General features: G+C 42.7%; 1 protein-coding gene across 4 annotated transcripts in view; it reads right to left on the reverse strand.

Moving 5' to 3' along the window:
- The window catches only part of srgap2 (SLIT-ROBO Rho GTPase activating protein 2), a 56,508-nt gene that overhangs the window by 15,772 nt on the left and 26,655 nt on the right, over nt 1–14,081 (reverse strand). For 3 of the 4 annotated variants that reach the window (XM_017415954.3, XM_017415955.3, XM_037975072.1), the window contains 3 exons: nt 10,911–11,103; nt 4,518–4,680; nt 14–76 (listed from right to left, as the gene is read on the reverse strand). In XM_017415954.3, the coding sequence (XP_017271443.1) occupies nt 14–76; nt 4,518–4,680; nt 10,911–11,103 (419 nt within the window). Of the gene's footprint in view, nt 1–13; nt 77–4,517; nt 4,681–10,910; nt 11,104–11,898; nt 12,049–14,081 lie in introns of those variants that run through there. The other variant, XM_025005863.2, reaches the window with a different exon arrangement.

Genomic DNA, 14,081 nt, shown 5'->3' on the forward strand with positions numbered 1-14,081 from the left:
GGAGTTTGATTACCGAGTAAAGTTCATTCAGAACTTTCAGCAGGTCCTCTTGCAGTTGTACTCCAACCTCTTTGCTCTGAAAGGACAGAGAGGAAAAAAAACACGGTCATGTAAATAAACAGCTCTAACCACCGGGTTACCATAACCCGCAGGACAAATGTCCACCTGCCTGGTCTTCTATCTGTCAGCAACTTCAGTTTATGCCCACTCAGACGTGTAAATAACCAATTCCCCATCTTAAATATAGACTGCATTATCCTACGAAGAACGAGAAGACGGCTCAGATTCAGATAAATGAGCAACGAAGTCGTGAGCTTGATGGATTTGTGCAGCAAAAGGCGAAAATGTCAGGACAAAAACAAAAAGGGTGGGGTAGCAACGCTGCAAAAAAAAAATTAAAGAAATATATATGCAAGGGAGGACTGAGATTAATCCGAGCACAACACCGTAGTCAAAACTAAACAACAGGAGCTGCTAGGGACTGAGAAGCAACCCAGAGATCAGTGAGCTCCACACATTTAAAAACGCACACTCACAAACACACAAACACACACACACACATTCGGAGCTCTGTTCATATTTTTGCATAAATATGTCAGGACTGGCCCAAACTAGTAAAAGGACATCATTCAAAGTTGGTTGTAATGCTTGTGCACAGAGAAGCCCGGAGTTCAACTCTGGTCATTTCTATTTGTATAGCTGCATGTGACATTACAGACTGGTTACAATATGACATTATTTAACCTCCTAACCCATTATAGCCTGAAAAACAAGCATCACATTAGTTCAACTGACTGAAACAAACAAGTTAGCTGAAGCGTATAAAAGAAAACTACTCCTTTACCGAGATAATCGGAAAGAGAGATAAGAAGAATCAACAGAAGCGACAGGAACTTGCTGTCAAATTTAATAATAAAAACACTGGTTTAGAGTCATGAATCTGGACTGAACGGGTCTCTGGAGCAGGATGGGTCGATGACCAGCACTTTTATCAGAATCTGAAAGCAGGAAATCCAGTGACAGGCAGAGTTTTTAGGCAGAGCTCAGTTTGAGTTAAGTTGAAGTGTGGTCTATGAGCCGCTGTGAATTTTTCTAAACAGAAAATGATTCGAAACATGCTGGATTACTGGTTCTGCAGAGGTGGATAGACACAACACATTATTGTTTTAATCTGATCTCAATTTTATCATGACAAAACAAACAACAGCAAAAGAAAAGAAAACTGCAATGATTACACATCTAATTCTGAGGATCTTGTTGCCAACAGACCTTAGAGAAATCAGGAGCCGAGCGGAGAACCAACTCATTTCAACAACAAGTACTTGAAATGAAGGTGCCTGTTTGAGCTTTTGTTTCAAAGCAGGCAGGTCAGAGACTGCAGGACGAACAAAAGAAAACTAGGTGAAAAAAAAAAAGGCAGAGAAAGTAACAAAAAAAAAAAAAAAAAAAAAAAATTGGACGAGGAATGCGGAATGTAAGCAAAAACAGATTTTGCCAGTGCATGTTGAGCATCTGTCTTCCTCTGTGGGAGGGTAAGGAACGGGGGGGAGGGGTAGCTTTGAAGGTTTGTAGGTGAAGTAGTAAAAAGAGGATGTGGTAAGAAGATCTATATGGTGAAAAAAAAAAAGGGGTGGATGGAGAGTTGTATGCAGACAAACGGTGCTGCAGATGGACACGGCAACATAAGAGGGGGAAGGATCGGGGTAAGTGGTGTTGTGCTGCACACGCTTTTTTAAAGTGCTTCTAAGAGGCTCTGACTGGGTGACACAGACCAGACCACGGCCAATCAAAGAGCAATCAGGCTCGGCGGAGCCCTTCTGCTTGTAAACAGTGGACGTTGACCTTTGGACTCCTCGGCTCGCCCGCGGTCGCCTGGTCCGGCTCAACAAGACCACAACACAAACCAGCACCTGGCCCGCTTCATTAGTGCCGCAGTCTGAGGTGCAGCTGGAGGCGACGCGTTCATTAACATGATTTGTTTCACGAGTGCTCGCACTTAGTCCCTGACGCGATCGTTCACAAACAGAACCGTTCTGCAACACTTTCCACGCTGGAATCACGTGTGTGAGATGAATGGATTGACTTCTCTAATATGAGCGAGGGTGTGTGTGTGTGTGTGTGTCGTAGCCTCTGGCACTGATCACATTTACGATGCCACTGACTGGAAATGTCATAACTGGACTAATTATGCACCTAATTAGTCATCTGAGAACTATGTGGGTGTATGTGTGCCGCCTGTCTTTGACCCAGACAAGGCAAACAACGTGGTTTAAGAAAAAAAGAAATAGAAAAAAAAGGAAATAAAGCCCTAAGAGAATATTATCACAACATAAGAATCAGTAATAACGAAGGGAAATGACGGAGTTGTAGCTGTTTTGGTCAAACCTTGAAAATAAAATTATGCACAATGTGACGCTCAGAGTACGTGCTGTAAATGAGTCTCAGTTACTACCAGAAAAAGTCTTAGCTCAAAAGCTGTAAATATGACAGAAATTTAGTCAGAATGCTGATTAGCTGTGCCGGCCACCTGAATCGGGTTGAATCCAAAAGTTGATCAGTAGTAAATGTACGTCTAATGATCAATTCTGAGAGTTTTTATTCAAATCTGCTCAGTGGTTCATGAGATATTTTGCTAACAGACAAACAAACTCACACACAGACATAGGAAAACCCGCCTTTTGTCTTTTGGTGTCAGGTGATAATCAAAAATGGAAATCAGTGGTTATGACTTAATCACGACTAAGAGGGAGACAAAAGGTCTTGTTTTTGTCTGGGATGCAGTGAGATGAGAACTGAGATTGTCATGCATTCTTCATGCTTGTGAATAAAGTGCAAATGGAGTTCAAGGACAACACGTCAGGCTGGAGATCAGCTGCCTCCGCCACGACGCTCCCCGCGCATGGCCTCGCTGTCCACACAAGCATGAAAAGTCAAAACTTGCTTCCCATTCATGACATTCCTCTCCCCTACGCAGCATCCGACTGGAGCTCTCCTCGCTTTCATCTTCACCATAAACCCCACCCCCTCTTGCTGGCTTGACCTAAAATAAATTGTAGTTTTAAATCCAAACCAAAGCTTCACCCTTTGAAGTGCCAACAACCTGCAAGAATGACCTCATCCTGCAGCAATGCTGACACACTCGCGCGGAACAAGCGGTCTAATTTGCCCGTTGTGGAGATGAACAGCGGCCTCCCATGAGGAGAACTCTGCATTAATATTTGCTTCTTATTGTATATCTTCCTTTCTCTGCTCCTGCTCATTGGCTTCAGTCTATTCCCCGCTATTCCTCCGTGGTTCGCCCTTCTTATCTCTGTTATCTGCAAGACTAAGAAGCACAGCTCAATAAGACTTCTGTATGAAACACAAACACTATAAACCGTCAGTAAATAAATCCGCCAAGACAAAAAACAGATGCCGGGGAGACGGATGGACACGGCTAAAATTGACATGGATTCAGCATGTCCGGCTTTCTAAAGCTGCTTCAGCATTTGAGGAGGAGGACCACTCACCTCAGCCTTTTATTCCTCCCCTTCACACATAAAGAAGAGCAACGATGAGAACCTCAGCCCCAGTAAGGCTTGTGTGTCTGTGAGGTGCCATGGTCTGGTTTCTCTACCTGTTGCAGCGAGCTGTCAGTCAGCCGAATGACGGGAATACTCTCCTAACGTTTCCTTTTCTTTAAAATTAAAGGAAAATTTGCACTGTGAAAAACACAGCCATTGTTTGGCCGCCACTCCTTTTAGAGTAACACAGTTTTGAATTTAATCCTGCGATTAAATCGCTCTCCATCAGCAAAATAAGAACCGATTTAAACTTGGTGTCGTATGAAATATCTGACACTGATTTTAAACAGAGTGACAACACAATTCAAGATGATCTGAACACAAAAACGGCTATAAGTCAGTTCATTTTTACATGTATCTGGCTAAAGTTTGATATGGTAGTGGCTGAGAGTTATCCTCAATACATACCCTCCGAGCACTGACATCATCCCTGAGATTGTATCTATCATTAAAAAGGTTGGACCAAAACAGATATAAATCTGTCCCTTCTCACCATAAGATGGTCTTAATTTAAACTCCAGCATAACATGTGTTGGGCCTTTCATTATAGTTTGGATTTAATCCATCCATCCATTTTCTTTTACCTGCTTCTCATTTTCAGGTCGCAGGGAGCTCCAGCCATCACTGTGTGAGAGGCGGGGGGACACCCTGGACAGGTCGAAGTCCATTACAGGGACACATAGAGACAAACGAGACAAATAACCATTCACGCTCTCACTCACACCTAAGGACAATTTTAGAGTTACCAATTAACCTAACAAGCATGTTTCTGGTCTGTGGGAGGAAACCGGAGTAAACCCACGTGAGCTCAGGGAGAACATGTAAACTCCACCCAGGTTGGGAAGCGATCCTGAGTGGAGGCAGCAGCTCGAACCACTGCTTCACTGTGCCACCCGGTTTTAACACACTGACGCTGAAATCACCCAGTCACGCTCCGTCCGAGTGTGGTCGTACCTTCTTGAAGAGGCGCCCCGAGTCCTCGCTGATCTGTGCAAATCGGGGGATGATGTTGTTGAGGTAGAGGTCGGACAGGGTGGCATGGTCGCGGCTCTCCCTCTTCACCTGAAGCAGCAGCAGGTTCCAGCAGTTCACTGGAGATAAAATGGTCTGCTCCTTCCTGCACGCACAGAGGAATAGAAAGATTCAAAATGTGTTCGGTGTTAATTATCCTACGACTTTTCCCCATCTGTTAATGGCACCTTTTCCTATTGGTTTGTTTGCATGTGCACACACAGAGGTATGAAAACACACTCTCAAAACATGTCAGAAGGAGAGAACTCCCAAACACATTTTTGCAGAAACCAGCAGTCTTCTTTTTTTTTCCTTTTTAAATCACAAACACACCCACAGAGGGTATGTAAGCCAGCCTAAACACAGGATTCAGCCAGGCTGCAAAAAGCCAACAGGAAGAGGTAAGCCTACCCCTGAAGCACAGCTGTTGTAGGAAAAAAAATGAAAGAAAGAAGGAAAAAAGGACATAAAGATAGAGATCTGGAAACTGCAGTCATTTTAACAACAGTATAATAGTTTAATCCTGCTGTACTGACTTTGTTTCAAGCCATCATAAATCTATTGCAAATATGCTCGGCGGTTAGATGGCCCGCCTACACAACATCAACACAACTGTTTTTACAGACTACACACACACACGGTTTAACCGTGTAAGGGTGTGTGTACAGTACGAGGTATGACTGATCTACGAATGATCTAGTGGGTAAAATGGATTATGGGTGAGTGTAAGTGGATGAAAGATGGCCTTTGTGTCGTTAAGAGCAGCTTTAACTGGATGAAGGGAGAGAAAGAGCTGCAAGGCATTTACATCACACACACACACACACACATTCACACACGAGCGGGTCAAGGAAAGTAGAGCAATGACCCAAGCTTACACACTGTCAAACAGACAGAGAAAGTCTTTGACTGAGGGGTATAGAGTTGGGGGTGGTGTCCATGTGAAGGTGTGTGTGTGTGTGTGTGTGCGTGTGTGTCTTTAGTTGAAGTGTGGACAGTGACGGGACAGGATGGTACAAGCTGTCACAGGGCAAATGACTGCCATAAATCCACCTCTGGATCTGAAAAACTCTCCGCGAGCCGTACTCCCAGCAGTCATGTGAACGAAAGCGTGCACTCACTTCCCTCCGCTGTTTGTTTGTTTTCCGGCACGTCTGACCATCTTTGCTGGTTGCACAACACAAGGTCGCGGCTGCTGTTCCTCTGTCGTTTCAAGAAGCTTATTTCTGTTCCTCCATGTGACATGTCACCCTCGGACCGCAACTATACCACTGGGTGAAATATCACCGAAAACCCCCGCCTGACTCTCACCTATGCTGAAATATCACAGAGTGCCCAGAGGTCACATGACCATAATTATACTGACGTTCTCATATGGCATGATCAATTTTTTTTCGTTTCCTAACCTCAACAGAAAAGATAAAGACTGTTCTGCACATTTGGAAGAATTTAAGAAAAGAAAACCTAACTAAACCAACATTTAGCTTTGTAAATTTAATTTACCTAACCAAGTCATCTTTTAAAGTTTTCTTAATTAATAGTGGTTTAGCCTATCCGAAGGTCTTTCAAAGTTTGCTTTTTTGGCTTTGGCTGCTTTTTTTCTTAGTTTCTGTCCACTTCTTGTACCTGATCATGACAACATATTGTACTGTGCTAAAACTAAAAATGAAGGGGAAACAGACAAGTGGAGGACAGAAGACAAAGTGTGAAGCTGAGGAAACTATCTATAAACAGAAGAACCGTGTCTGACAGTCACGAGTCTAAGAAACAACAACAACAAAAATCCAGCACAGACCTGACAAGAACCAAGACCATCATCCTGCAGATGATCAGCTCTGGTCAGCTCTTTGGGAGTCACCTTATTGGTGCTGAAATACTATTTTATATGTGAAATTTTGTTTTGGTTTGTATTTTATGAAGTCAGCTTAAAAACAATGGGAAAAAAAATGTTTCTTTTTGACAAAACAAAGTGCCTAAGGATCCAAACCAAGTCTCCAATTCTTTAAATTGGAGACTTGGTTTGCTGCAGAGGACAAACTTGAAGCCCTATCCTAATTGTTATTTTAAAATAAAATAAAAAAAATTGTGATTTTCTTTTCAAGAGGAAATACCAGCAGACAGATATAGTCGTGAGAGATGCAAAACAGAAATGTTTATCTGATTAGTGAGGATACAATCATGTGACCAGGGCTTCAAAAAGTAACTAGCACATTTCTAAGATAAAAATCTTAAAGGGCTTCACAATAAAACTTAAGCAGAGAAGTAGTAGTAAAATAATAAACACACATAAGCAGATATTTGAAGCAATCTGCAGCTCTGAGTTGTGCAAAGAACTGCAACTTATTAACAGCGAACCAGGCCCAGTTTTCAGCATAAGGCAGGCTTTGAACATAAAGACAATTTTTCTCCACGCGGCCACTCAGAGGATTCACACACGGAGACGCACAAAGTATGGTCTAACCGTATAACCCTCCAACCACCGCCGTGCAGCTTCTGCCAAATAGCGAGCATACCAGGGGTCTCCACGGGACCAACACACTCGCAGCCCTCACGCCCCACACTGCTTGGAGCGCCATCGACGCCCAGGGGGTACAGAGAAAGAGCCACAGGCCGCCCTCATGCAGACCTTTGAGTCAAAAACACACACAGTTACACACACACACGCAAGCGGAAAATAGCTGAAATTCCAGCATGGCACCCAGACTGTGCAGCAGCAGCAGATGCAAAACAAACGAAAAAAAATAATAATAATATTGTGTTAATTGCGCAGATGTTGGAGTCAATATGAATAAAAAGCAGGGACGCAGAAGGAAAATGGAGACTGAACACTTCGCAGTTTGTAAACTATCATATCCTTGATGACATTTAGACAGATCATGGCATCTGAACGCACCTTAAAAGAAGAAGTAGCTCAGCTACATGTATAAAACTATCGCTCTTCTGTCCCGTGGTCTCCTCCCTCCCCCAAAGTTCAACAGAGGGAGACACATGCCCTGCAACTGTCTGAATATTGATCAGAGTTGGAGGGTGTGTGTTGGGAGGGGGGGGGGGTCCTCTTAGTCGGAATTGGGTTTCGTTTAGAGGACCTACTGATCCCTTTTTAGTCTGTGTCTGTGCGAGTAAAAGACGGCGAATGTGGATTTGCCCCCCGCAGAGAAATATGTCTTTCTGGCAAAGTGCGTGATGCTTAAGAAAAGAGAAGAGCGGTGAAGCAAAAGAGGAAGCTGGCTGTTTGTGGAGGAGGCCATAGTTGCACGGAAACTAAAAGTGAAGACACAAGGCAGACACAACAAGAAAATGTCCCGGTTTTCTTTTGAAAAGATCTGGTAATTTTGGAAGATCCAGGTGACCGAAACGGCTGAAAAATAATTCCTCTGTTGCAAAAGGCAACACATTAAAGCCTCTGCAGTAGGATTTCATTTGTATCTATCAGGATGCCACGGAAAACGTTCACAAAGAATTCACCTGGAAACATATTTCTGTAAACACTGATTTTACAAGGATGCAGTAAAGTAGATTCTGAAACTTGAAAATCCTGTCTGGCTTCAGTGGAAATGAGTTCTTTTTGCATTAATTCACAACATCTGACCACATGATATTCTTCTCTACATCAACCCAATCACCGGCACACAAAATGAGTTAAATTATACAGCTTTGTTTAAAAAGAAAAGCCTTTTTGTCTCCGAATAGCATCAATACCAATAACATATGAAACTAGAATTGAAAGAAGATGGCGGACGGTGAGTTTCACCATCGAAACTCAAATATCTGTTGCCTCTCTTGCCTGTGTTTTATGGCTCTTTAATGGTTCTATACTTTCATAGCCAATTTTGAATAATAAAGAAAAAAGAAGATCCGAAGGAGAGAAGAACCGTTTCTGAAGAAAAGGCTATTCAAACATCATGAACTGGAAAAGCAAGCATATACTGATGACTCACAGCTGTCCCAGAAAACCATGACACTGCCGGTGCAGCTTTTCGTGCCTCCACGGATTGTCGAACGACAGATTTACGGTACGTGGAAACAATTACAGAGGCCTTGAGCCTTTTCAAATCAACAGCGGCAATTAATCACGACATATTTCCAACGAAGGGATCTCTCAAGTAATTAGGGCACTTTACTTGAAAACTTCTACACTTTTGCTGCTCCGATATGGACGATATTAATCTGCATGCAAAAGTAGTTCTTAATACTGAAGATGAATCTAATGCAGTTCATTTTATAAAAAGCTTTTGAAATGCGAAGCACTCTCAAAGATCTAACGAGTGGTTTCTACCCTTCATGGCTTATCAGATCTAACAACCAGCAGAATAAGAATCTTGTAATGAAGTTACAGAACTCCCATGAAGACGAGCTCCTAACAGTTCTAACAAAACAGTGATTCCTCTGTCTAAATTTCTAAATTTCTCACATGGTTTTTATCTAAACCGGAGCTAGCGTAAATCAAAATCTCTTTAAAAAGACCAAAGTTTAAACAAAACAAAACAAAAAAGAAGGCTAGAAATTAAAAACACATTCGTGTATTTGAATGTTTCGTTTTCTTTCCTTTGCCAGTAATTAGATCATAGCCTCTCAGATTTATATGTTGCTGCTGTCAATAAGGCTGTGGACAACATAGTTGAATTGTTTCCACGAGCATGTTCTGTACATTGGAATGCTGTTTATTAATTGTATGTTCGCTACGTTCTGTCAACTTTATTTTAAAGTCTGTTATCGTGAGCCGATCACATTTTCTCTGGCTGGTTCACAACGTTGGATCATTTGTTGCAGTGAACTATACCTAAAAGATTAATTGGCACCATTCGTCTGTAGCCTATGAGCAGACAGTGGAACTGGAAATGTTCGATGGGGGTGACTCTCAGCTACTACCACACCAAATCTGAGCTTGATGTCTGTAAAACCGACAGAGCTATAGCCGTTTTTGTGTTTGCTGAAGTTAACTAATGGTGGCGGCCATCTTGAGTCAGGCTGCAGCTGTACATCCAGTAATCAGTTTCATTAAATTGCGCCCTCTGGTACATGACATGTTTTTGCTAACAGATCGACAGACGAGCATACATGCACACAGGAAATTCAATTTTTTCGCCCACGTTTCACGGCGGCGGGCAATAAACATTTAGCCATGTCATTGTTTTGGCAGCGTGTCAGCAAGCCTGTTAATCGGGTCAAACACTTAGGAGTTTCATGCGGTTAGCTGAGAGGCTCATCTTTAACATGTTTTAACAGTTTTATTGAGTTGAATCTTGAACAACTCAAAAAAAATAATGTCTCTCAGTAGAAAACCTGCTGTTCTGGACAGACCTGCTCATACTCCATTATTAAAGGGACTTTATCTCTGAAGTATTTTAATCAAAGCATATTACAAAAAAACAATATACATACATAACATGTCTATTTTAATACCTGAATAACATAATGCTGATAAATCTTATACGACCAGGATATTTTAAGTTTATTCACATTTCTGTTTTCGTACTTTTACGAATTTGTACGAAATCTGAAACCATCTTCCTACACAAATGCTCTGAAATGGTGGATCTTAATTAATGTCTGAGTCATTTGTTAAGAGACAGAAATGCAAAAAGGCACAATTATCTAACTAAAGTCACCTCTGGCTTCATTTATCTGCAGTAACTCTGCCAAGTTTGTGTGCGCATGTGGTTTATGATTAGCTAGCAGCTCCCCACAGAGAAACAGACTGTTCTCTCCAACAAAAAAAACCTGCCAAATAAGTCAAGCTGCTTAGGCTGAAGTGTTTCAGAGTGCATTTTTTTCTGCATTTTATAATCGCCGGTGTGGTACAGCCACAGAGAAAGGCTGCCTTTGGTGAGAAAGATTCCCGTTCTGGATCAGGTTCCGTTCACATCGAGACGCCTCGAAATAGTGGGGAGCACAAAAACACCACCTGGCCAGTTTCAGCAAAGGCTTTCTGCCTTTCATTCCCGCACGAATGCAAAAACACAACATTTTTATACATTTTTATATGAAGGAGTCTGATAACGAAACCCAAAAAAAACCATAGACGTTTCAATACATCAAACTGGGAAGCTGTGAGTCATTCAAGTCCATTTAGCACAGACTATTTATGATGTCTGTCACCCCTCTTTGTACCATCCTTCAGTTTCATTTCTTGCCTGCTGCCTCTACTTCCCCTTTTCTCAGGAAGGAAGCCACCAGTCTATGAGACACTATTCTGCTTAAAAGGCTAAATAGAAAAACTGGGTAATTTTTCTTTTACATTATGAGCTTAAAAAGGAAGGGTAAAACTCCTTGTATATAGCATTCCTAGTCCTAGCTGTAACCTGCAGCTCAGTGTAACTGTGCAATGTTACATACTTGAGCAGATGGTCCTTGGTGCTGCGTGTCTTTGTGAGGAACCTCTCGGCCAGCTTCTCCAGGTTACGGCTGTAGTCCATCTCGATTTCTGCCTTCTTCCTAAAAAAGTCCTGCAGGTCTTGAAGCAGCTGCACCCTCAGCTCGCACTGCTGGTCCAGACACTTGAGCTGCTCCACCAGCTGGGCACGGATCTCTGCCAGGGCAGAAGGAAGCGGGACAGGGAGATTAAATTATGCCTCGACGATCCAGGTGTTTGTCAGTACAAAAACAACAAAATGACATAATGCTCGCTTCCTGGATGTCTAACATCAAAGGCGTCTTTACGCTAAAATAACATGTAATTATCATGCAACAAGGGAGGACGATGTATAGATTGCTGTGAGAAATGCAGAGCTATTAAGATAAACATCGGAACAAAATGTAAAGGCACTGAAGTCTCGAATCTTTGACACTGTGCACTGAAAACACCTTGGGCCGAGTAGTGTGTGAACTCAAATTTCCCGTCTTACACCTCATGTGTGTGCATCCTCATCACACTTTCAGGCAGGTTTGTGTCTACGTGAGCGAGATCAGATATCATCTTTCACACAGACATCTCCAGAGGCGGCCATTTATCCTTGCTTATCACTTTTCATTTTCCTCCTGCCGCCCTTCCCTTCTCCCTCGTCCTCCTCCTCCATGCTGGCCTCAAATTAATAGAGTGCACTCAGTTACCACATTCAATCACTGGCAACAACCAAAAAAAAGAAAAAAGAAAAAAAGAAAAAGGCATCCCATGGAGAGTGCTGACCACTGCAGCTACGGAGCGAAAAAGAAACACAAAATGACCATTATTCATATACATGTACACAAGCATAGGCACACAGGAAGGTGATAAGCTGAATAAGGGGTGACAGCTGACAGATTAATGCTACGCTCTCACAGCTGCCTGCCAAAGCTGAGCAGCATGCAACCTTTCACACACACATACACACACGTCCCATCCTACCTTTACAGCGCAGGCTGTAGAGGAATCGAAGGGTTTTGGCCTCCATCCTGTCTGTAGCGCAGTATATAACTCACACTCGCATCCAGACACAAACACTCACAGGCATGCGGGAAGTCAGCCGCCTGTCAAGCCGACAGTGATGCTGCTTTTGTGTTTTACCAGCTGAGAGTGCAGTTTCTCATGACCACAAAGAGAAGTGGGATATCTAAATGTGTCTGTGACCACTGCGCTCCTCCCACTCTTCTCACAGACACAGAACTAAACATTGTGCCACTTTGCCAGCGGCTGCTCAGTCATTCTTTGGCTTGCTGGCCTTTTAATCAGCAGAGCATTGTGGCACTGCAGCACTAAAGCCCAAATAAAAGTGTGTGCACTGTCTGCGTCTGTGCTAATGACCTGGTGGGAATATTTGCTTTGACAGCATGTGCTAGTGTCTTATAGGCCACTTATGTGCGTGTTTGTGTGTAATTTACTCATTGCGCAGTGCTGTCAATGATGTGGAGTGAGTCAGAGGCCCGCCTCTTCAGGCTGTGACACAAAACCTCAAGATGGTGGCCTTGTAATTTGCCCATCTAAGTCAACAACAATGCAAACACACGCACGACACCTCAAATAAACAAGCCCTCGAGTGCATAGGGAGTGCATGAAGGTGACAGAAAGCAGGTGGCAATCAACTTGGAGACAGCTGGAGGGGGTGGAGTATGGATGGAGGAAGTCTGGAGGAAAAAAAAAAGCACGAGTAGACACATGAGATCCTAATGTTTAGAAAGAAGACTTAATGAGGAGGACATAAATTTAATAGGGAGGGCATGCCCTGAGCCCTGAAACCGCTCTCAAGCCCCCCCCCCACATTCACACTAAGAAGGCAAGTGCATTTAACGACATGCTGCACTCATGAAAGACCCGGCTGTGTGAATAAACTAAACCTACACCTTCCACACCAGACCTTATTGTTAAAATGAAAAGACCTTAAAGCGACAGTTCAGGTCATTTAAAGTTGGGATCTGTGGAAAGGTTATGAACAATTAATATCTTATCTGTTATAGATGTCTCTTTGAACAACCTCAGTTTGGAGAACTAGAGTTTACTTTTGACCAGACTGAGGAGCTGAGAGCTAGTCGGAGCAGGGCCAGGACCAACGGAGATTGGTGCACCTTAACATCGCTGAAATTTAAATTAAAAACCAAAGGTTTTATGTGGAATTCTATGGTTTCTTGCTAGCACAAATAGCAGCAGCTAGCTGAATTTCTGCCAGCAAACCAAAATATTTTTTGGTGTAATGCAAAACTGAAAGTAGGTTAAAGGTTTAAAGAATACTTTTTTTAATGTAGAGTTGTTTTAAAATGACAAAAATTCACTTCAGTCTTGGCCTTGCTCACATTAGTGGTTAGCTCATTAGCTTGGACAGAAATTCAAACTGAGGTTGTTCAAAGAGCTATGTACAACAGGTAAGATGTTAACTGTTCATAACCTTTGCACAGAACTCCCTCTTTGAAACATCCGAACTATCCTTTTAATAAATGTAAAGTATTTTCATTTGAAGCAATAAAGGTTATGATATAAAGAGGAAAAGTACATAAAAATCTGTGCAGGTCTTCCCTTCAGTTCTGTTCTTCTGCGATGGTCATCATCTTAAGTGAGTACATAGTGGGACGTGAGCTGGAATGTGATGCCTCCACCTCCTCCACACAGTCCAGTCACATTTTCCAGGCAGATGAGAGCAGGTCTTGTAATCAGGCTCTGGGTTTTTACTTTACTGATGCTCTCCTCTCCGTTTCCCCTCCCTCCCTCCTCTGTCAGAAAAACTATGGGCTGTCTGGCTCAGTCTGCATGAGGCTTGTCAGTACATATTTTAGTCTGTTCTCCCACCTCACCCAGGAGCAACGCACCAAAAGGAGCTCTTCAAAGCAGCTAATTGTCTCTACAGTCGTTTTCATTTTCCTGTAGAAACAGAAGTTAAAGGCGCAGTGATGAAAGATGAAGACACCTTCATTCAATTGGCCTTTTTATGTAAAGGTTTGATCTTATTTTATTACTGTCATCCAGTCACAATAGTATCCTGTTTGTTCGTGGCATTCCATGCAACCAAGTGGATGTCGGGTGTGTAAATAGGTGACATCAGACCATTCGTGAATCCATAGCAAAACTGTGAGCGTGCAAACATAGCATGACATAAACCTGCT

The sequence above is a fragment of the Kryptolebias marmoratus genome, linkage group LG4 (assembly GCF_001649575.2).
Source record: "Kryptolebias marmoratus isolate JLee-2015 linkage group LG4, ASM164957v2, whole genome shotgun sequence".
In the NCBI taxonomy this organism is placed as follows: Eukaryota; Metazoa; Chordata; class Actinopteri; order Cyprinodontiformes; family Rivulidae; genus Kryptolebias; species Kryptolebias marmoratus.